Here is a 24674-nt window from a genome sequence, read left to right on the forward strand (position 1 = left end):
CATATACAGTTTTATTGTGCAATGACCCTACTCGGCCAAGTTTCGGCACTACGCCTTCATCAGGGGTCAGCAAATTCTTCAATGTGGGAAAGAGCAAATGACACACTATAAACAAAACTCCCAGTCAAACCATTAGTGCTCCTATGCGTAGGTAGCAAAGCACTGTTATGCAAAGAAATGGTTCTTTGCTACCTGCATACAGGAGCATTTGTGGTTTGACTGGGAGTTTTGTAATGTGCCATTTGGCCTTTCCCACATTGAAGGCTGCTGACCCCTGACGAAGACGTTCTGAAACCTGGCCGAAGTTGGGTCATTGCACAATGAAATTGCATGTGGTGAACCTATGATTGTCTTCTCTTTCTCTGGACTACTTCTGCTGTTTTTTTGCTGCTTGTGTTGATATTGTAGAGTGGTGATCACCTGTTTCATTGGTGTGATCATTATTGGCCAACGGTGGGAGTTCAAAGCAACAAGATTGAGTGAGTAAAATTTACAGTCTTCAAATAAAAGTCAGTGCAGTTCATGTAGCATAGTTAAATAGAGGGTTGATGCTCACTGTTTGCCTGTGATAAATCTTCAGAGATGTAGCTGGTTAGCCTGTAGTAGCAAAACCACTGAAAGGTGATGATGCCTTATAAATTAACAGATTTATTGAGGTTCAGGCTTGGAAGAACAGAGAGTCCACTTTGTCAGATGTGTGACTAAGACTCTGCTCCTCAAACTTATGCCTTTATGGGGTGGTGTGTGTCTCCCAGGTGGGTTAGATTTGAGTGGAATGAACCTTATTTGTAAGCCAGGGTATGCTGAAGATGGGAGGAGATTCCCCAATTAACTGCTTTCACCACCTGAGGGTTTTGGAAACATTTCTGCTTATCTGTAGGTGGGAATTAAATCCTAATGTGACTGGCAGTCATTGAAGGCCCTTACCTAAGCTGGTATGTGTGTGTGGTGTGTATTTTTTTTATTATTTGTTTTTAAAGTGGGAGTATTTGGTAGACGGTTCAGTACCCATGTTTTATCATTCCCACCTTAGTAATTCCCTTATCCCTTATTTGTCCTGTTTGGTTGTCCTAGTTAGATTGTAAGCTCTGTCGAGCAGGGACTGTCTCTTCATGTTCAAGTGTACAGCGCTGCGTACGTCTGGTAGCGCTATAGAAATGATGATTAGTAGTTGTAGAAGTGTGTTTCAAGACTTAAAATTATTTAATACTACATGGAGTCTTTTGTTATCATTAGCAGCCAGCTTGGTTACCTGCACTTTTTTTTTTAATGTGAACTTACCCCTTCCAAAACATGAGTCTACTATCACATTTATACCAGACTTTTATAGCTGCTGCTATTTAAGTGCAAGTACAGTGGTGCCTAGAGGACTGTTAGTGAGCTTTGAGGTATACTCAGCATATGCTCGACATGGGAAAACTGTAGGAACCTGTTCACAGGGAAATGTTTCCTGTTGTGATCCATTTTCTTTTTAATGCATATCTGACAATGCATCCTGTTTCCAGCATTATTCCCAAAATTATCTTTCATACTTTTTTTTTTTTTTTCATGGGCCTTTTCTGAGAACTGTTTTTTGAAAAAGACCAGAACCTTTTCTGTGTTTGATTTTAAAATAAAGGTGGGAAAGCTAACTTTCTTTTGTCTCCAGAAACATTGTTGGCAAAGTGTTACTGAACAATTTATTATTGCTGTTTAGTTAAGATCTGGATTCCTGATGCAGGATGATTCAAGCAGCAGGGATAGAGTGTTCTTTTCATAAGTGGTGGGAATGCTTTCTTAGCCACTTTACTCATGTAATACACATGTTTTCTCTTCTGGTAGCCTCCTTTTAGGTGACATGTCTTGTCATGCGTGGGGCAGTAGCAAATTGCTCCAGCTAACATGAACTTGTACATTATTTGGCTTTTGGCTTTAATTACTCCCTTTTCTAATCCTTGAGGTAAGTTTTTTTTTTTTTTATTTTTTTTATTTTTTTTTATAGATGCAGTCAGTTTATTTAGATTGTAAGCTCTCTTGAGCAGGGACTGTCTCTTTGTGTCAGGTGTTCAGCGCTGCGTGCGTCTGGTAGCGCTATACAAATGCTAATAATAATAATTTGATTAACTCCTCCTTAGAAATCAAAGTAGTTTATAAAATGATGTACAGTAGATAATGTGAGGCGTAACAATGTAACATGTTGAAAGTCAAAAAGCCTCTGTTTTATCCTTCTGTTAGACAACATAGGCGCCTCCAGTTTTTAAAATAAACACCCAGAACCAGCCCTAATAATGCATGGACTTAAACCCTGCTCTGAAGCAGATGTCTGCACATGCGCTCTATTGAGTCAATGATTCCAGTTGTGGTTGGTCCTTATTACACATCTTTATTTAAAAATAAATTTTTTTTTTGGTTGAACATTTTTTTTTAAACTAAATTCTGCCCCCCCCCCCCCCCCCCCTCCTTAAGTGGAGAGACTAAAATATTTTCTTTGTATTCAAAATATGTTCCCAGGTCTGTCTATTGGCGATGTTCCAGAAAAGCAACCTATTGGCATAGTTCTGACTGTGCTTGGCGTGGTGGTGTTGGACTTTTGTGCTGATGCAACTGAGGGACCAATCCGGGCCTATTTATTGGATGTGGCAGACAATGAAGAGCAAGACATGGCCCTCAACATCCATGCCTTTTCAGCTGGTAAGCAAAAGAATCATTTTATAACAGTCTGATTAAAATGGACTAGAGGCCCTTGGACTGAGCCTTAATAATGCATTTGATATACTGCCTTTTTTGTAGTACAACCAAAGAGGTTTACATGTTATATACAGGTACTTTGTTCCTAGTAGGCTCTCAATCTTGTTTTATACATGGGGCAATGAAAAGTTAAGTGACTTGCCCAGGATCACAAGGAGAACCGCAGTGGGAATTGAACCAAGCTCCCCTGGCTCTCATCCCACTACTCTTATTATTAGGCTACTTCTCCTGTGTAAGTCTTGTCACAAAATATAGTTTGCAACTACAAAAATTAAATTGCAAAAGACAAGGTGACAGTTTCTTAAGTTGTTTAGTCAGTTAGCTCGCAGTTTATAGGATTAAAGCTGTGATGGTCTGAACACTAACTTTTGTGAAGACGTTCATGGTTTGGGTGGATCCCTTTTGATTTTATGGTGTATAACAGACTGAAAAAGTTTGGGGTCCACATCCTTGAAGTGGTAGAAATAAGATGTTTGCGAAGAATTTTCTGAATATTTTGGGTGACCTTCAGTTAAAGACAAAATAAAAATAGTGCCTTGTTAAAATATGCACTGTCTGGGACAGGCAGGGATTCAAGGGCATTTTCATATTTACACAGTTTTGGGCCCAGCTGTATTTTCACTAGAGTAGCAGATACGTTTGCCGTTACTACTGAATACTAATAGGTGGGGCCACTGTCAAGTCTCTCTTCTATTTATTATGTGCAATTAAAATGTATCAGATGCAACTTTCAGCCCTTCAATATACTGAAAGTGACTTTTTGGAAGTGTAGCTGGTCACCTCACTTAATTTCCTGATGAGTTAGTGGTATATTTCTCAGAAGAAGTTTCACAGAGGAGTCATGCAGCCATGTGTGGCACTAAGCAAATCGCATACTAGAGTCACCTAGAATTATTTTTGCAAAGCACATGTCCGTGTTCAAGCCCTACAGCTGCTTGATTTGCAAGGTTGAAACATTGCACCAATCTATCTATTGATGTCTGAACATAATTTTCTTTGGGGATAATAGGTTTGCACTCTGCCCACCTTTAAGCTTTTCATAGGGTAGAGCCTCACTTTTCTAGGGCTCATTTTATAATTTGGGGTTGTCTTCCTACGTAGTCTTCACTTTACAACACTATATACCTGGAAGAGCTGTTCTGAATTGATTCTTCAAGCTCTTTATCTGGGCATAATCTAAGTTCCAGTAAAATCCACATTTTAATGATCTTAATTTCCTAGTTTAACTTCTAAATTCCATATTCTGCATCCTTTAGTTTTTCAAAAGTCCAGGGCAGTCCTCCCCAATAGCCTTAATGTTGACCATGTTTTCAATTATATATTTCCTGATATTTTAACTTTTCATTGTTAATTGTAAATTCCATGCTAGGGACAGTCTCTTTGTACAGTGTTAATAGGTCTGCTAGCTTTCCAGAAATTTAAAGGTGGTAGTATTCAATGTAAGAACAATGGAAAAAGTGGGTTCTCCCCCCCCCCCCCCCCCCCCCCCCAAAAAAAAAAAAAAAAAATTTTTTTTGAAGATAAACTTATCCCATTAGTGATTATCCTGAATCCTCCTTTATAAATGAAGTTGGCCCTTAACCTAGGGAGTTGAGTTTAGAACCTGCAGTGGGAAAGGTTATTCACCTGTACTGGATCTTCTTTGAAGATAGCAGTTCATTAGTCATAAGAATGAGCTCAACCATTTCCCCTTTGAAGTTCTGTCCTTTCTATAAACTTAGAGAGATATGAACTGAACAGCTGAGGAACATAACAGCAGAAACATTCATGCATGAGCAATAGATTTATTTATGATGATAGACACAGAGAATGGTGGCAGATAAGGATACTAATGCTTATCTGGTTTGCCCAGTTTACAGTAGAAAGTTTGTTCCACTTGGTGCCACATGTGCTCATGTGACCTCCCCTCGTGTGAGTACCAAACTGTGAACAGAGAATAGATAAGCAACTTTGCTTTACTAGCTTTAAGAACTCGCAAATCTTAGAAGCCATTCATTATTGAAGTTAGCCATTAAATGTATGTAGCTGATAGACTGAGCTGTTAAACAGGATAAGAGATGAAATAATGGGAATCAAATAGTAACCCTTTAATGTGTATGATGTGAAGTGTAAAATTAAGTTGATTTTTATATATGAACTTCAGTTAGCTTTCCAGCACAGTTTTTGGGTAAACTGATCTGATCATTTTAGATTAGATTGGATTTATTTATAATCCGCTCTAGTCCAGAGCAGAGAACAATAAAACATACAAAATATACACATGACATGAATAAAACAGCAAAATATAATCCACTATATTTAGCAGTCAAACCAGCAGAGGTCAGTAGTCCAAAGGCAACCAGGCAAGTCAAAAAAGCGTCCTCATTTATAAGATACATAAACCAGATACAATAAATGGTCTTTTAACTGCTTCTTAAATGCGACCTATTGGGACTCTTAATCTTAAAAGCAGTTTGTTCCATTCAAGTAATCCAGAGATTGAAAAAGTCCCCTTCTTTGTCAGTTCCAAGTGTAACTGTTGTAGAAGGGGCACAACAAGATCACGTCCCGTTGTAGACCACAATGGGCGCAACGGCTCATACCATTTAACAGCATTTTTCAAATAAAAAGAACAATCTTGGTAAAGTGCACAACGAACTAACAATTTAAACTTTACATGATAAATAGGCAGCCACTGTAAATGCTTCAAATACATTGTAATATGCTCAGACCATGGTAGGCCAAATAGTAGCCACATCGCCGAATTCTGAACAGTTTGAAGCAATTGAAGATAAGAAGCTGACAATCCTAGATAAATGATGTTACAATAGTCCAACCCAGTTAATACCATTGCCTGCAAAATTCTGTCTGACCTAGATGATAAAAATCTGAGCTATCTAATAGCAAAACGTGTTTGTTTTTTGTCTTTTAGGCCTGGGAGGAGCAGTTGGCTATATGCTTGGTGGACTGGATTGGACTCAGACATTCCTGGGAAGTCTATTTAAATCACAAGAGCAAGTCCTTTTCTTCTTTGCAGCCATCATTTTCTCAGTGTCTGTTGGTCTTCATCTTTTTAGCATTGATGAGGAGCAATATAACCCTCAACAAGATAAAATAGATGATGAAGCTGATACTCTTTCTAGTGTCAAGTGCAGTGGAAGCTTGCCACCAGTTTCACGACTAAATGTTATTAATGAAGAGGAACCTTATTCAAGCTTTCCAGATGAGGTGCAGTCTGAGAATGACCTTAGTATGGACTTTCTTGAGGTGGACATTGTGAGGAGCAAAAGCGATTCTGTGTTGCACATGCCCGATGCTACTCTAGATTTTGAATCAGAGCTGCTTTTTCTAAATGAAATTGAACCGTCAATTTTCCAGGACTCATTGTACCCAAATATCCCTCGTAGTACCAGCCAGGAACTTATCAAATCCAAATTTATCCGACTATCTACCTTCCTCAGGGAAAATGAAAGAGAAGAGGAGATGTTGCTTGATAATCACATGAATGAAGCCAAAATTCCAAATGGCAATGGTTTATTACCAAAAGATCATATTAATGGACACGCTAGAATTGGCATGAAGCAGTCTAGTACTTCAAACTCCATGCGCAGGAGAAGACACATGTTCTATCGTCAACCATCTTACACCTTCTCATACTATGGCAAAATAGACTCCCACTGTTACCGTTACAGACGGGCTAATGCTCTTCTTCTGATAAAGTCCTCTCGTAGTATGAATGACATCTATGACATGCAAAAGATGCAGCAGCGCCAGAAGCAAAGGCACAGGAACCAGAGTGGTAACACTAATTCGAGTGGAGACACGGAGAGCGAGGAAGGAGAAACTGAAACCACTGTCAAACTACTTTGGCTTTCCATGTTGAAGATGCCGAAGGAGCTGTTGAGGCTTTGCATATGCCATCTCTTAACTTGGTTTTCAATCATTGCTGAAGCTGTGTTCTATACAGACTTTATGGGGCAGGTCATCTTTGAAGGAGATCCCAAGGTAAGCTAATAACTTTGAAATGGCTATGCCATTTAGCTAAATGCTTTACCAAGCTCAAACATTTGCTTTTCTTCACAGGCCCCTTCCAATTCCACTGAGCTGTATAACTACAATGCTGGAGTCCAGATGGGGTGCTGGGGATTAGTCATTTATGCTGCTACAGCTGCCGTTTGTTCAGGTAGGATGTTTTTCCATGTAGTTGACTGTCTTGTGGCTCATTCTCATTTTCTGCCTAACCATATTCAACACCAGAGCTATGGATTTAAGATCGGATGTAAGAATAAAAAAAGTAGAATAAAATCAAATCTGTAGGAAACCTCTAAGCTTGCAAAATGTTAGAATCTGTGCTCAAGGACTTAATTCCAGAGAGGAAAAAATTTCTCCTCTTGAAGTTTCTGCAATATATAAATAGTAATTCGATGATATATCCAAGGTACTCTCTCGATGCTGCTTCAGGAGCTTGAAAAATACGGGACAGAATCAGGGTTCAAAGTGAACTATTCTACAATGGAGGTTTGAAATACTCTCCTGACAGCGAGAAGCTTTAGAGGGAGCATTCCCTTGCAAATGGCTGAGACAGAGTATTCAATATTTGGTGGTACAGTTACAATTTATGAATTGTCCCAGGTACAATATAGAACTTTTTGAGCCTGTTAGGAACAGTGTAAAGCAAAGTACCTGTAATAGAAATTGTAAACCACATGGAGGGGCGTAATCGAACGGGGGCACCCATCTCTAGGGACTGCCCCGTAAAGAAGTGTACACGACCGTATTATCGAAACAAGATGGGCGGCCATCTTTCGTTTCAATAATACAGTAGGGGACGGCCAAATCTCAATATTTGGGCCGCCCTTAGAGATGGCCGACATTGGTTTTCACCTATAATGGAAACTAATGGCGGCCATCTCAAAACCGGCCAAATCCAAGCCATTTGCTCATGGGAGGAGCCAGCATTTGTAGTGCACTGGTCCCCCTCACATGGCAGGACATCAACCGGGCACCCTAGGGGGCACTGCAGTGGACTTCACAAATTGCTCCCAGGTGCATAGCTCCCTTACCTTGGGTGCTGAGCTGAGCCCCCCCCCCCCCCCCCAACCCACTACCCACACCTGTACAACACTACCATAGCCCTTAAAGGGTAAAGGGGAGCACCTAGATGTGTGGGTACAGTGGTTTTCTGGTGGGTTTTGGAGGGCTCCCATTTACCACTACAAGTGTAATAGGTGGGGGGGGGGGGGGCCTGGGTCCTCCTGCCTGAAGTACACTGCAGTACCCACTAAAAACTGCTCCAGGGACCTGCATAGTGCTGTCATGGAGCTGGGTATGACATTTGAGGCTGACATAGAGGCTGGCAAAAAAAATGTATTTAAATCTCTCTTTTTTTTTTTTTTTTGGGAGGGGGTTAGTGACCACTGGGGCAGTAAGGGGAGGTGATCCCCGATTCCCTCCGGTGGTCATCTGGTCAGTTTGGGCACCTTGTCAAGGCTTGGTCGTGAACAAAAAGGGACCAAGTAAAGTCTGCCAAATGCTCGTCAGGGCCGCCCGCCCTTTTTTCCATTATCGGCTGAGGATGACCATCTCTTAACCACGCCCCCATCCCGCCTTCGGTACACTACCGACACGCCCCCTTGAACTTTGGCCGTCCCTGCGACGGAAAGCAGTTGAGGCCAGCCAAAATCTGCTTTTGATTATGCCGATTTGGCCGGCCCTGAGAGAAGGCCGCCCATCTCCCGATTTGTGTCGGAAGATGGCCGCTCTCTTTTGAAAATAAGCTGGTTAGTCACCTCGAGGATCAATTGCAGTATATCAAATGTTATAAATAAATAAATAGTTCCTTGAATGAAAATAATCATGCCATACTGACGCCTGTAGTAAGGGGTTTGGACACTTTGGGAGAGGTTGGCATTTTCATGGGCTGGCAGGATTCACACTGTGAGAGAGTACATCTCCAGGCTCATGCTTGTTAAGCACCCTGCTGATTAATTCCAGGAAGACTTTGTATGTAGTGGAGTTTGGGTGGGGGGGGAGCCTAGGGGTGCCCAATGTTGAGTAGTTCTTTATAACCTTTGCCCTTTTTCTCCTCCCTCAATCTGACAAGTAATTAAGATTTCTAGGTTGTGTGATTGTTATGGATCTCACAAGCAAAGCCATCCCAACATGTTTAAAACTTGATTGTCAGATAATCAGAAAGTAAAATGTCCTCCTACATCAGAGCTCCATCATCTCTGTAGTTAAGTTATAATCTAGCCGAATGTGGTAGTAATCTGGTGGTATGAAAGTAGTCAGATACAGGTAGAAGTTTTTTATAAGGTTATAATGCAACTTCTGATGCCTGTTACTTTTTGTCTCACTTGTGTAAACCATGTTCTGCTGGTTCAAAATCATCTTTGGAGTAATCACCTTTTGTTTTCATTGAAGTTCTAATGTATTACTCATTGTTTTTGAAAGACTAGACAGTTTTTTAGTTGACTGTTAACTTAGAACCCTGTGTGTAGTTAGTTTTTGTGTCTGAAGTGGTGATGATAAATGTAGATGCTTTGATTAAATCTTCTGTGCAATTCTTACAGCCTTGTTACAGAAATACTTGGACAACTATGACCTTAGTATAAAGGTGATCTATATTTTGGGAACGCTGGGTTTTTCCATCGGCACTGCAGTCATGTCCATCTTTCCAAATGTTTACGTCTCAATGATCATGATCAGTACTATGGGAGTCGTCTCGATGAGTATATCGTACTGTCCATATGCACTTCTAGGACAGTACCATGAAATGAAACAGGTAAATGTCAAATTTAGAGACATGCTATAAATTATGTATAGAGAAAGAAATGAAAAGTCTGTTTTTGGATCTTTTATCAATACCAGCTACTAGGTTTAAGCAAGTGTAAATGTTTGAAATAAATCAATGCCAGTGAGCTAAATTTCAGTAGAACTGCATCAGTGGTAGGAGAGCAAAACAAAAGTCAAAAGTATTTTGAAAAATCAACTAGAAAATTATTGGACCTTATATATAGCACAAAAATGACTTTGAAGTTGTCACCCCATTAAGTTACACCAAGGTTAGCAATTCTTAGGTTTGGAAGCCTATGCATTAAAACAGAACCATAATATTGTGGAATGTTGGATCATGGAAGCACGTACTGTTGTGGATGTTGATACCCAGAGTATGAGATCACCAAAGATCTTGATTACAAGGGTGTTTAGAATGACAAGGAGTGTAGTATCACATCATCAGTAGTTCTTGATGTATTGTTTTTAACCTGTTGTAATCTCATATGCCCAAGGAAGGGCTAGTTCACAGCTTTTAGGAGTTCCTCCAAGTCATCTTAGCACTGTTTTTCAGATATTCTCTTCCCTTTTGTAGGCTAGAGTGGTCAAACCTTGTTTGTTTTGGGGAGGAGGGAATTTCTGTGTTCTTCAAAAGATAGGAAGATTTTGTCTCATTCTAGACCTAAAGGCTTTAAAACAGATTTGTGAAGAAGAAAAAGGTCACATGGTTAACCTAGGGACTGTAATTCCCTATGGTCTCTCTGTAGATGGCATGCTGTTAGTCAGCCAGTCATGGGAAGCCTCTCGTGGTAGGGAAGCAGCACCTCAGTACCCTGTACTGTGTTTTTTGCTCTAGTGTCATCACCATGGGTATTCACAAAATGCTTCAAATTTGGCATTTCTGCACAGGAGGGGGGATCTTCATGGTTTTTTTTTTTCCTACTTGGACAGTTGAGTGCTCAAGAATTTATCTTCTGCAAGAATGGACATATCCATGTAGAGTGCTACTTGGGTGCCACAGTCATTAAGATAGTTATCACTCCAGGTCCAATCTGAGCTTTTCAGTTGACGTTTATAGGGAATGACCTAATCCATGGCTTATCACCAGCTGGTCCAATCTAGAGACCACTGAGCAATTTAGATGCAGCAGACTGTCCACAACTCATTCATAACTCATGTAACTCCATACTACATCTCAGTTTAAGACAAGTCCAGTGGACTCTAAAATCCCAATGGCTTCAATCCACTCAATGCCTTAAGGCAGCACTTTAATAGAACATTTCAGAGTCTTTTGGTGCCTCTCCTGTGTTGCTTTCAGTTTATTCTTTTGACTTCCTTCACACTATATTGTTTATGACAGAGGCTTCCAGTCTAGACTAGGGAGCGTCTATAAAGGCATCTTACCCAGGGCTCCTGGGCTGTCCAGGAGAATAGTTTACAAATCTGTCAACTGGATCTATGGGCATTTTTAAATGCTGTAACGGTTCAACTGTGCCATTTCTCAGAGGACAAGCAGACTTACATTCTCACAAGTGGGTAGACGATCCATGTCACCCAGGAATCAGCATGCTAGCCAGCAAAGAAAAAATTCCAGAGCCTTTTGGGGTGTGTGCCGCACCCCACCACGAATGCCCGCAGTGTCTCAGTTTATTCTTTTCCTTGGGAGGAAGCAGCTGTGTTGCTCTTCACACGCCCGGGAAGAGCCTTTACTGTGCTTTTGCACTGTTTTTTGCCCTCCTTTTCTTTATTTAATTTAAGAATGAAAAAAAAAACGTTTCCCTTATTTCCTAGTCATTTTTCCCCCGCGTTTGTTCCCTTCCTCTTTCGTCGTGGGCCGCCCTTTAGGTCTGCTCGGACGGGTATTTTATTTATTTTTGTTTAATATGAAGTCTTTATTGAATAGTTATACATTCTGCTCAAAGTTCAAACCATCAGTGCACTTTTACATATATGGCCATGCAAAGAAAAGCTACGAGAATGGTAAGGGATTTGTGTTACAAGACGTATGAGGAGAGACTTGATGACCTGAACACGTATACTCTGGACGAAAGGAGAAACAGGGGTGATATGATACAGACGTTCAGATATTTGAAAAATATTAATCCGCAAACGAACCTTTTCTGGAGATGCGAAGGAGGTAGAATGAGAGGACATGAAATGAGATTGAAGGGGGGCAGACTCAAGAAAAATGTCAGGAAGTATTTTTTCACGGAGAGAGTAGTGGATGTTTGGAATGCCCTCCCACGGGAGGTGGTGGAAATGAAAACGGTAACAGAATTCAAGCACGCGTGGGATAAACATAAAGGAATCGTGTTCAGAAGGAAAGGATCCTAAGGAGCTTAGCCGAGATTGGGTGGCAGAGCCGGTGGCGGGAGGCGAGGATAGTGCTGGGCAGACTTATACGGTCTGTGCCAGAATCGGTGGTGGGAAGCGGGGCTGGTGGTTGGCAGGCGGGGATAGTGCTGGGCAGACTTACATGGTCTGTGCCCTGAAAAGGACAGGTACAAATCAAGGTAAGGTATACACAAAAAGTAGCACATATGAGTTTATCTTGTTGGGCAGACTGGATGGACCATGCAGGTCTTTTTCTGCCGTCATCTACTATGTTACTATGTAACAGACATTCCAACAAGATGCTTTCTATATTAGAACAACATTAAATTAGCCTCTTTGACTTCTTTAATTTTTAAGTTTTTACAATAATACCCATCACTTCCCATCCCCCTCACCACGTTATAAGGAAATACACTATATTTGACCTTCTGTACACTTACACATTCACAACTCTAGGCTTTGTTCACATCATTGAGAGAGAATTTCCATGTCGAGTGCCATTTGCTGTTTTGATTTGGACGCGTATTATTTTTTTGCCTTTCCCCTTTTTTAATTAGGCACAATCACGACTTTTGATTTTGCTGTAGCCATCTTCCCTTCCATGTAATCGAAGACTCCCAGTGGCTTCAAACGTTGCTCCCGGTGCAACCGGACCATCTCTGGTACCAATACCCATTCTTAGTGTATTCAGTGCCTACGGCCTGACCATAGCCCGGCAAATTGTGTTGACATTCCTCGTGGGGGCGTGTCAAGATGGCTGCTTGAGCGTGTTGGCTGATCGACCGAAACTTTCTGCTGGTGTTTCTTTTAAGAAATTTCCTCTTTTCTAAAATGCTGCATTCCAAAAGAAAGGGGATAGTGAAGGGCCAAATGCCATTGGCCAGAACCTCCTCCCCGTCCCAACAGATGATCAATCGATACACAACAACGATCCCTGCAGCTGGAGCGGTTGAGCCCGAGCAGAGGACCGAAGGAGGAGCGACGGCCCTCTTGGGATTAGAAACATCTTTATCACCTCCAGAACATAATCGACCTCCGTGTCCAGCGTTTCTAGGGCAGAGAGAGGAGGCCCAGGTCGTATCGGAAGTCGAAAACGACCAGACCTCGAATGGCATCAAACTCACCCAGAATGTTGGAGAAACAAACTTGGAGGATTTCTCCCCCACAGAGATTACTCTCGAGGCACTATGGAAGGCGTTACAAGGATTAAACAAGGTAGTCCTTAAATCAGCTTAAGATACCTCTCAACTTGTAAGTAAAATTGACTCCTTAACAATTTCACTAGAAAAAACTAAGCAGGAAACTGCAGTACAAACTGACCAAATTCATCAAGAATTGAAAAGTTTAAAAGCTACCACTGAGACTTTGATATCAGATAATTGTATTATACATAAGAAAATAGAACAAATAGAGAATTTTAACAGACGTTTTAATCTGAGAATATTGAACTTTCCCTTGGTATATGGAATGAGATCTACAGGAAACACTATTATATCTAGCCTCAGCCATACCTCCATTGAATAAAACTTATTATTTACCGATACCTACACAGGCTGAGACTGGACTTAGTGGTGAAAAACTAACACATTCAAGGAACTTATCTTCAAATCAACAAAATATACAAGGACCTCTGGATATCTCATTAATATTAGAAGAATCGATATCTGAAGTAGTACAACGTCGAACTCTATTTGTTTCATTTGCCTTCGAGCAAGATCTAAACTCAGTGATGAAATGCTTTAAAAATTCTTTAAAGACTTTTTGAGGTCAAAGAATTTGGATATATCCTGATGTTAGTAAAACTACAAAAGATAAAAGGAAAAATCTTTTGACTTTCAGAGAAGAAACTAGAGTTATAGGGGCAACATATTTACTGGCATATCCTTGTAAATGTTTGGTTAAGTTTATGGGTAATAAATATGTTTTCTTTGAGCAGGAACATCTTAAAACATTTCTATAAACGAAAAAGCTGTCTGTTAAACCTAAAGAGTAAATGAAAGACAACTGATTGATTATTAAGAGATATAAGGGGAAACTACTACTACTATTTAACATTTCTAAAGCGCTACTAGGGTTACGCAGCGCTGTACAATTTAACATGGAAGGACAGTCCCTGCTCAAAGAGAAACAGGCCAGGCCATTTGCTTCAGTTAGTTTTATTAATTATTTTTGATCTCCTATTATCTAAATCACCCCCCTCCCCCCATTCCACTTTGTGGTCTAAAGAATTGAAGAATTTGATCTAAGATGTGTTTTCTTTAAAATAGTTACTTTACTAATTTGTATTCAATATTTTTCAATGTATTTCCAATACATGTTTATCGTGTAAAGAGTGTAAAATTTATAAATAATTTTTAAAAAATGAAGAAAAGGACACAGATTTCATGAGAAGCTCAATGTGAAAAACGTTTTTGAGCTCAGTCCGATTCTTCGGCATCAACATTGAGGTTGGCTGCGTCGACATCGAAGGAGGTATGGGCTTCAACCCGGGAAGACCGCTCACTCTTATATTTAAGAGGTGCCAATGTGTCTTTCTCCCAGCAGCTGAGATCTTGCTCCCGCACCCCAGGCTGTTCAGCCCACACCTGCCACTCAGCCTTTATCGATGGCAGATCTCGACGAGTGTATCCGGGCCTTGCTCCCTGAGCTCTTGGAGGGATTGATGCAGCGATGTGCATCAGGGGTGCCTGCCATGCCTTCCACTGAGGCCTGGCCCGCAGCCCGCGGTTTGGCCTCCAGTGTTGACTGCCACCCAGGCCAGTTCTCTTTCGACGTCTGTGGAGGAAGCTTCGCCGGAGTCAAGGCAGGAGCCAGCTCCTTGACACCGTACTCGAAGGTGTGAGTCCTCGATGTCGAGGTGGGCCCGGTCTCAGACATCCCTGAGGGATGTGCTGTCCGATACCAAGGAGGAGCGCTCGTGGGAATCGGAAGAGGATCTCTGGTTCTTTTCCTCCGATGAGTCCTATGAGGATCCCTTCTGAGCATTCCCCTCCACCGGAGAGGAGACTGTCTCCACCGGAGAGTCTCTCTTTCCTCTTTTGTATGGGAAATGGCAGAGACCATTCCGTCCCTGTAGGCGAGGAGGATGAGCCCAGGGCCAACATGCTCAAGGTCCTGGACTACACCTCTCCACTTGAGGCAGTGACGGCACCTCTCCATGAGGTACTCAAGGCAGTCCTCGTAAGGAACTTGGCGTCTCCTCTGTCCCTGTGGTCCCCAAGAAAATTGGTACCCAATATCAGATCCACAGGAAACATGGGTTGGTGAGGTCTCAGTTACCCCCTGACTCCATGGTGGTAGATGCTGCTCTCAAAAAGGCCAGGAGTTCTAGGAACTATGCCTCTGCTCCCCCAGGTAGAGAAACTAGAACCCTGGACTCTTTTGGGGGGAAAAGATGTCAGACTGCAATGCTCATCCCCTGTATTCAGTCTCACCACAGCTCTTCACAAGCGTCTACTTGTGGAACTTGGTGAGGCAGCTATCAGACTTGGTCGATGCGCTCCCTCTGGGGCAGTCCGAGCCTTTTCACCAGTTGGCCAAGCAGCAGAATGTGTGTCGCAAGTTCTTGGCCAGGGGCACTTACGACACTTTTGACATGGCATCCAGAATCTCTGCCCAGGGTATAGCATTGCGCAGACTCTCATGGCTGCGTGTTTCTGACCTGGACCATAGATTGTAAGCTCCTTTGAGCAGGGACCGTCCTTCTTTGTTAATTTGTACAGCACTGCGTAACCCTAGTAGCGCTCTAGAAATGTTTAGTAGTAGTAGCCCAGCAGAGAATGGCGGATTCCCCTTGCCGAGGGGATAACCTTTTCGGAGAGAAGGTTGAAGAGGCCGCTGACCAGATTTAAAAAAAAATCACTGAGGCTGGGTCTTCTCTCTCCCACTGGTCATCTTCTGCAGCCACCTCCTCATCCAAGAGGCATTTTGGTAGGTCGCGGAGTGTTCCCTATACCTATTCTAGGTGTAGGTATGCTTCTGAGGCTCGCCAGCCTGCACAGGCTCAGCCCCAGCATGCTCATTCTCGTAAACGGCGTGCGCCCAAGGCCCCTGCTGCTTCCCAGCAAAAACAAGGGATAAGCTTTTGACTGGCTCCAGTAGAGCATAGCTGCTATCAGTCTTTGTACAGGTTTATGTGAGTCATCCTTAATACATTTATGTATAAAGTCTTTCACAGTCCACATGGCGCTTGTTTAGCTGGTGAAAGCCTTTTCAGGTTTTTTTACTTTCGTGAGCTCAAGGAACTGACCTGAAAGGTTGGTTTTTTGGGTTTTTTTTTTTTTTTTTTTTTGTCATTTCAGCCTGTAGCGAGCTTCAGACCCTAGCAACATATTCACCTTATACAGCCTTGAAGATCAGTTTAGAAAGGGTTAGATGGCATTCTAAATGTTCAAATGGGCATACATGTATAAGCAATGGATTGTGCAGGCCAAAATTTTTCATTTTGTTTAGTTTCCTTTCTCATTTGTAAGCCTTTTCATGTGGTCTAATTTTCATTTTGGGATGGGGGGACAATGTTAACATGTGCACACTTCACTGAAGAGTATACACTCTGAAAAATAGCGCGTACCTGCACTGTTGTGAAAATGCACTATTTTAAAAGAATACGTTCACAGGCATGTCTATCAAAATGTGTACTCTGTGTAACACGAGAAAAAATGTGGGGTGTTCTGTTTTGGGCTAAAAACAAAATGAAACTTGCACATCACTAGTAAGTGGTGATGTAGAAAAGCTGCTAGTTACTGTACGTGTGTAAATCTGCAACAGAAGTCTCAAAAGGGGCATGGTGTGTACTTCCCATTTTATAAGTAGAGTACGCATGTATTTCAAAATTTCCCTGTTGGTATTTTAACCTCATTTGATTTTCAAGTGTGAACAACTCGTTTTGGCCCTGCTTTTTTGATAAATGAAGTGACAGGGCAATTGTGCTTTATCCCTTTGGCTCTAAAGTTTAGAACTCTGCTCTTTTAATTGGTTTCTGTTATATGTGCAGTTTTTACAAAGTTTGCACTTTAAACTTGTGCACTTATTGGCACTTTAAATACGGAAGTTGTAAACTTGGTACTTAGCATGCTTGCATACGTAACTCACAACGAGTAATGGTGCTCCATTTTGCATATGTTTCATAAAATGGCTGTTTCCGTTGCACAGCGTTTTGTGTGTTTTATAAAAGGCTGCACATTGAGCGAGACTTTTGTAAAATACCCTGCACATTTTGAACACTCCAGTTGGGGCTTCATGTAACATTTAGAATGTTGCTCTGCATGCATATTGAGCTTTCTTTAAAGTAATGTTGAGCTTTCTCCTTAACCACTCAATCGTCCTAACTATGTTTTCCCCTATCATATGTATTAAATGTGCAAAGACCTTTTTCGTTTGTATTTTAGCCCACTTCATTTCTTATTTCGCAAAAGAGCCTTATACTTGGAGCATGCTTAGTTCCTAAAGAATATATACAGGCAATGAGCCATGCTCCATCAGGCCTGTCCAAGTTCAGTCCTCAGGGGGTTGCAAATTATCCAGGTTTTCAGGATATCTGTAATATGCATGAGAGAGACTTGGATGCTCATTACCTCTATTGTATGCAAATCACACATGTATATTCATTAGGGATATCCTGAAAACCTGGCCAGTTTGCAGCCCCTGAGGGCCAAAACACATGCTCTTCTTGCAGCAATGGGATGCTTTTTCAAAGTGGTGAAAAACAGAAAGGAAAGATTTATTTTCTTGCAGTGAGTGTGGGAGATGGGGGGAGGAGGGGGGGAGAAAATGAGACCAAAGAGAGAGCCCTGGAAGAATAGTTAAAACCAAAACCAAGTCTTTCATAGAGATCCATTGGTAATGTGGTGAAGAAATATGGATAATACAAACTGCTTTAGATTCCTGCTTGACTTTTCTCTATTTTCAGTGCAATGTTTCTTGTTTTTCAGTATATTCACCACAGTCCTGGGAATTCAAAACGAGGCTTTGGCATAGACTGTGCGATCCTTTCCTGCCAGGTTTACATCTCTCAAATCCTGGTGGCGTCTGCGCTTGGTGGAGTGGTCGATGCAGTTGGCACAGTTCGAGTCATTCCATTGGTGGCATCTGTGGGATCATTCCTGGGATTTTTGACCGCAGTGTTCCTGGTAATTTATCCTGACTCAGCAGAGGAACCAAAAGAGCATGCAAAAGGCCAGAAATCCACAGAGGCCTCTGGGAGTGATGGCGCGAATGCTGAGAAACCAACCATCTTGAAGCTTTCTCGGAAAGGGCAGGCCTTAACAGAAGGAGAAAAAGAGTCTGTCCTTTGAAGTGGTCATCTTCACACATTCCAAACTGTTCCAATGCATGAACTGGGGTGGGGGTGGGAGGGAAAGCTGTTTCAAAACACTGAAATGCACTATGGGTTGCATTGCAGCAAACATGATGGTTTCATCCATATTTCACCATTAGGATGAGGTTCGATCCTAGTGGGTGGTTTGAAGAGGCCCCAAGAAATATAATTGCTTTCCGTACAAAGATTTTAAACTGTTTCCTTTTTAAGCAGGTCTGTGAAAAATGAATTAAAATAATCCCACTGCAACTTCAATCATTCAGCAGGTGCTTTAGTCTACTTGTCTTTCATAACGTAAATGATTTACAATAAATGAAACTGTTCAGAAAAATGAATATTTTGGAAATTTTAAAGTTTTTTTTTTAAAGCTATCAGGATGATGATCTTTCAGTAATTTTTGTCTGTTTCATATCCTGAGGGTTTTATTAGGCAAACCTAACGCATCAGGTTTTTTTCCCAGATATGTATCTGCTCCCTACAGCTATCTTACTCCAATCCCCAACCCATTTAGGATTTATTTCATTTTGCTTTGAGTAGAAATACTTGATCTCATTGAACTTTTGACAAATCACTTCAGAATGTTTTGAAGAATGAATGTGTTCCTGAAGTAGGTGAGACTGTGGGGAGTTGGTTTGTATTAGAGCTGTGGGCCTGAAGTTAAGACTGGTAATTTTCTGAAATCCAAAAGCATTAGTTCTTACAGGTCACCTTGCTTGATTTGGTCAACCTACTTTGCTGCCTCAGGACTTGCCTGGGGCATCTTGCAGAACCTGAGCTAGCCATCTGGACTGGATGAAATGCATTTTTTTTCTATAGGCATAATGAGATGTGTGTCTTCGTGAATAGGACTTTACATTCTCAAAACTGTGTTCCCTGGTGGCAGCTATTGCAGCCTTGCCTACTGTAAGTTTCAAAATGAGAGCAGAGGGGAGGGTGGAGGTTGTGTTCAAGATGTGTTTTTGGCAGTAGAAGCAAAATTTATAACTGGCATCCATGGGAACACTTTGTGACCATTTGAGGCAGAAGCATGTAAGCTAGTGAAATCTGTGTGTTGCTCTCTTGGCACCAAGTTTGATCCTTTCCTTTGAGGCTAGACATGAAGATGATTCCTCTGTCAGTTTTGTGAAGACAGTGACCACAAGGGTTCACATTATTTAACTTCTTTTTGCAGAGAAGGCGTGATATATATATTGCACTTTTAATAATTCTTGAATATTTGGTTTAACTGAGAAATCATGATGGTTCAGTGTTAATACAAAAGACATACTAGGAATCAATCCATTTCAAACCTGAGGCCTACCTCTAGTATTTTTGGAAGATAACCACAAATATTTCTTACATGTAGAGAATCTACTAACTTTATAAATTCAGGCATTTGCTTTTCAAAGGACTTACTGTATAGATTACTGACTAAGGATGAGAGCCTTCGTTACGAGGGTTTACTTATCTGCTCCCTGTATTCCATATGTGAGATACCAGGAATGCTTTCATAGGTGTTACGTACATTAGTTTTGTTTGCACTTGTGGCTGGTTGAGTCATTGATTTTAACTTGGTAGTTATGAATAACTTATTAAATAAGATTGCACAGATGGGTTTCTTAAATAACTGAATGGGTGCTTCTTGAGGTCTAAAACTCTTTGAGGCTTTAACTCTATAGAAGGAGGAGCTATGCAGAGCATCATTCTGGAAGTTCTTGGAGGTGTGTTGTACCAGTCTCAGAGCTCTGAATCAGGCCATTACTGTACATTCATATCTTGTATCTGTCAAGTAGATAGGAAAGAGAGAATGGGGAGGGGGAGGAAGGGAGGCTGGACTAGCAATTTCCTCTTGCCTCCTTTGGGCTTCCAGCTCAGGTGCAACCAACTTCAGTAGGGCTTGTAGCTCCATGAGCCTTCCTCATTGCTTTCATTGTGTTCCTTCCCATCTGAATCCAGCCTCTGCAGCAAGAGGCTTATTAAAAGCGGACCTGTTATGCAGTGCAGACACTTCTTCCCCCGGTCTGCAAACACTTTTTTTTTTTCTGCAGGCTCCCCAGCTAGTCCAGGAACTGATTCCTGAGTCCTCGGCATTGCAGCTTTACAGTACTGTCCCTAAAATGCAAGGCCAGTCTTGATTTAAGATGCTTGATTTGGTACCTTGGCAGTGCTGGTGTTTCAGCTGCTTTCACACTCAGGCTCCAAAAGTGCTTGGCATCAGCAAGATAAAGTAGCCTTTTAAATAGAGTCTTGAACATCAAAGCCAAAGGTTCCATCTAAAATGTATGAACTCCTTCACAATGTGTTATGAATTCTGTGTTCACTGAAGTACTACAGGAATGCAGGAACATGAGAGGAAGAGGAAGGGGCACTACCTCCCCGATTCTTCTGACTAAGCGAAACAAGTGTTGCAATAATCGTGCTGCCTCAGCTGTAGCTTAGAGCAATACTGCATGGGTGAATTGTTCTGCCATACAATCGTTCAGCAGAAAGATAAAGCCAAGCAGTTTTCTATGAATTTACTTGAAATTCAGCATATTTAGAATAAAAATGTACACTCAGTATAACTTAAACTCACATGTTGTTGTGACAGCACTTCTGACCAGCTACAGAGGGCATCCTTTGTTCTGTCTCAGTGCATTAAGCATCAGTGGGAGTGAATGCAGGCTACCTGAAATCCATAGCACTCTATAACTGAACCGCCCAGAATCTGGGCAACAGAAGACATCTCACAAGTTTGCTACTTTTTCTCAGATGTTAATATTTTGTGTTGGGGCACTTCTTTTGAGTTGTGTTCTGATAGGGAAAATAATAACTACTGGAACCGTTTAAAACCTTTTTGACGCTATCTGAGCTTTTAGATGTGCTAAATCGCATTATCTGTTAAAAGTTGACCACCTCATGTAATAGAGATGTAGCATTGTTACACTCCTAAAACATCCTGCATGCTAGAGAGTTATTAAACCTAACTAAAAATTGTAAAGGCTTTAAAATAGAGGTTTTATAGAAATATATTTTTTATTTCTTATTATATAAAATTCTGAGGACTGCCATTGCTAGGAAATGAACATTTAATTGTCCATAGAATTGTGCCGTTAAGTAACAAGCATTTAATCTGATTAAATTTCATTATTGGCTTTTTAGCCTTAGAGTGCATGGGAGCATGAAGCTTTACTGCATGCAGTGAAGTAATGCCATCTATTTGCCAGAAGAAAATTGATGCATGTTTTAGTAACCAGTAAAGACCTATTAAACTAGTAAACATTGCTAAAAAGCTTGCAACCAAAGTGTGTAGATTAACTGCATCATTGATTCTAGAAACGTGCATCTTGACTGTTTAGTTTGTAGTCTTCATACAAGAAACTTGTTTGATTCAGAGATTCCTTTTTTATCCTCTTGTCTTTAAATGATTACTAAAGATTGAAGTAAGCCCAATTTTTTAAAATACTTAGTTCACCCTAAAAGTAACTCTTTAAAAGGGTGACTGTATATGTAGGGCTAAGAATGTACCTCTTTGGAGCCTATTTTCTAAAGAAAAATTGGTGCCTATTTTTCTTTATAGATCGCTGGTATAACAGGTCAAATATATGCTTGTATTTATGCTCAAGCATTTATCAGCCAGAGAGCTGGTGTGTATGCTTGCTCCTAGATTGCAAAAGTACATACATAGATCATACTACTGATGTAACTTAGTGACTTCGTATATTTCACAGAACAGTAAAAGGGCTGGTAGGAATCTCAAGAGATCATTTTATTCATCCTCTTATACCAGGGAGGATCCCCTTTACATAAACCCATCTATCTGCTTCCAAAACCCTTCCATGTGGGCGTTCCCTACATTAACTCTTTCACCATTTTGCATTCATGGAGGTCTGGAAGGGTATCTGGATCTGAAAAATAGTGTTAGGTCTATTTTTGATGTACAAATTGAATGATTGTCAGACTAAAAGAAGGCAAATGATATTATCAAAATAAGATTGCATGGAGCATCATTGAACTATATTATTGATTTTAATGGGTGAAAAATCCCCAGCACTCTTATGTGCAGAGACATTTTACTGTTTTGTATATCATGAAGATAATTTTCTAACAGGCTGCCTATTTTGAGGCTATTATATAAAGACACAAAGATGCCTATGTGCCTTTATAAAATACTAGGGGCAAAACAACAGAAATTGCACCTAGATTGAAACCACAGGCATAAATGTTTGCACATAACATGCGTACTGTATAAACATGCACAAATTGCAACTTTACCCCAAATACATCTGCAGATGGATCACATGAAAGTATGTCTCTTTGTTGGTACTTTTATGCATGAAAAGGCTGGGGTAATTTTTATAAAATTATTTTTACACATTTAAAAAGGCTTTTTACATGCCAAAAAATCCTTTAATATTACCACCACTACCCGCCACCCCTTCCCCCAGTGAACTCTCACATAATGTAAAACCTTAACATATTTTCATTCAGTTCTAGGCAGCAGTTGTCAAGGACATTTTTGCCATCAAATGTCAATGTTTCAGTCAGGCTTGCTTGGGTGGCTGGTGTAGCAAAAATTTCAGAAAATGTGCAGTATTTTGTTGTATTTCCTGGCACAGGTGTTTTCTTTAGTTCAAATAAATAGTAAATGTTCCCTCTAACAGAATTTGTGGATGGGGGAGATAATCCTCAAAAGGTTAAAAAAAAGAGCACCAATATTGTTATCGAAGTCAAGAGTAAATATTTTCCTGGAATTTTATATTTTGAGTACTGAGCCATGGCTGTAGCTGCCTCTCAGTTGATTCCGAAGAAGGCACAAACTTTGTGGCAATGTAACATTTTTGGTTTTTTTCTTTGGTCTGTTGCCTCTAAAAGAGTAAAGATATAGTAGTTTTCAGGTTTTTGGTCTTGTCTAGATGTTATAATGCTGGAGGAAATCTGATTTTTGTAGAATTCTGCTATGTGACACACTCCATTTATTAGTGGTGTTTTGAGTTTACACAAGAAAACAAGAGGCAGAAGCTCAAATTTAGACCCTCAGATAAAAGTAAAACCAACAAAATGGAATAAAGTTACAGTTTAATGATCATTATTCTAGGGGAATCAATTTTAAGAGCACTTTTCTTCTTGGGAGTAATTGATGTATACACCTTGTTTTACCAGATTGTTCCCCAGAGAGTTTTAATCAGTATTGTTCCCTTATATCGGTCATTTCTGGCTGACTAGGGATCTGTTTGTACGTTTGATAAAAGCCACTTCAAAGTTGAAGGAGGAGTGGTATATTTGGAAGTTGCATGAAACAGCATGCACACCCTGCCATGTCTAACAGTGTCTCTACTCTGTAGTCTACATTGCCTGTGAGAAGGACTTTGGGAAGTAGCCAAAACCCTTCAGTCTCTTGCCCATCACCCATCACTTATTGGCCACAATGTGTTCATTTTCTCTCTTTACATGTATGATGAGGTATGTAGGGCCATGTGTGGAGAATCATTGCAGGTCCTCATTTACATAAGTCAATAAGGGCTAAGAAACAGAGAGAGGAGGGCCATGTGCAAAACAGTGGCTCAGTAATAGGGTCAGCCTTGGTGGCCATATGGTTGGGGGGGATTCAACCAATCATACTCCTAAGTTTTTGGAACACCAACTGGTGCCCCCCCCCCCCCCCCCCAAAAAAAAATACTTCGGTGAGACAGCAATAATTCCATTGTATCAAGTAGAAGAGGTGTTTCCTCCATGTACCTTTTTCCTTCTATTTTTGTCCATGTACTGTTATTTTAACAGCTTTCTATTAGTGTTACTGTAGTGCTAAATCAAGAGACCGCTCAATTTCTGAATTTGAAGACATGAGTATTTTTGGAGAACAGCTTTGAGAACATTTCATTGTCAGCTGTATAAGTGAACTATACCATTTAATGGTGCATAGTTTGTGGTCTAAATTTCCTTTTAGTGCACCTTTACTCGAGTGGATTTAGCGATTTCTTTATAGTTTGAAGAGTTGCTGAGATGGCTGGCCGGTGCCTTCTTAGATAAGACAGGAGACCTTTGGACTGACATTTATAAAAATATAGAAATTCCAGTGCTGCTTTGACTTTATACAAAGGATGAGGATACATCCAATCTGTGCAAACACCATATAGAAGTGCTCAGCACATTATGGTTTCTTACTTGCAAAGGATGGCAAGGGCAGAATAATACTAGCTGCCCATCAACCGTTGTTTCAATATGTTGTGATCTGAAGTTTGAGTGGGCACATCGGGTCAACATTTGTGCCCCTTTTCTGTGCTTCCTTTGTAACTATTCATTGAGTACTGCTTTTGTCTGGAAGGGGATGAGATGGATTATTTTTTTGTTTTGTCTTTACTATATTAACCCAGGCTCGGCTAAGAAGCAAACATTGTACTGTCATTTGTAAAAGTAAAGACATTTTGTTTTGAAATGCAATTCCTGATTGGTTAGATCTATAGCAAACCTGTTTTGCATTTTTGCTCACATTTAAGGCAAAATAAGTGTGACAAGCTGCACCAAATTTGCACAATGGCATATATGCCTAATAGATGTCAATTTGTCTTTAGTCACACTATTGTAG

General features: G+C 40.7%; 1 protein-coding gene across 3 annotated transcripts in view; it reads left to right on the plus strand.

Annotated features, from left to right (window-relative positions):
- The window catches only part of SLC45A4 (solute carrier family 45 member 4), a 166241-nt gene extending 142482 nt beyond the window's left edge, over nucleotides 1-23759 (plus strand). For all 3 annotated transcript variants that reach the window (XM_030219634.1, XM_030219625.1, XM_030219644.1), the window contains 5 exons: nucleotides 2491-2670; nucleotides 5639-6711; nucleotides 6790-6889; nucleotides 9279-9490; nucleotides 17745-23759. In XM_030219634.1, the coding sequence (XP_030075494.1) occupies nucleotides 2491-2670; nucleotides 5639-6711; nucleotides 6790-6889; nucleotides 9279-9490; nucleotides 17745-18107 (1928 nt within the window). In that variant the 3' untranslated portion in view covers nucleotides 18108-23759. The remainder of the gene's footprint in view (nucleotides 1-2490; nucleotides 2671-5638; nucleotides 6712-6789; nucleotides 6890-9278; nucleotides 9491-17744) is intronic.
- The last annotated feature ends 915 nt before the right edge of the window (nucleotides 23760-24674 follow it).

Source organism: Microcaecilia unicolor, chromosome 1, assembly GCF_901765095.1.
Source record: "Microcaecilia unicolor chromosome 1, aMicUni1.1, whole genome shotgun sequence".
In the NCBI taxonomy this organism is placed as follows: Eukaryota; Metazoa; Chordata; class Amphibia; order Gymnophiona; family Siphonopidae; genus Microcaecilia; species Microcaecilia unicolor.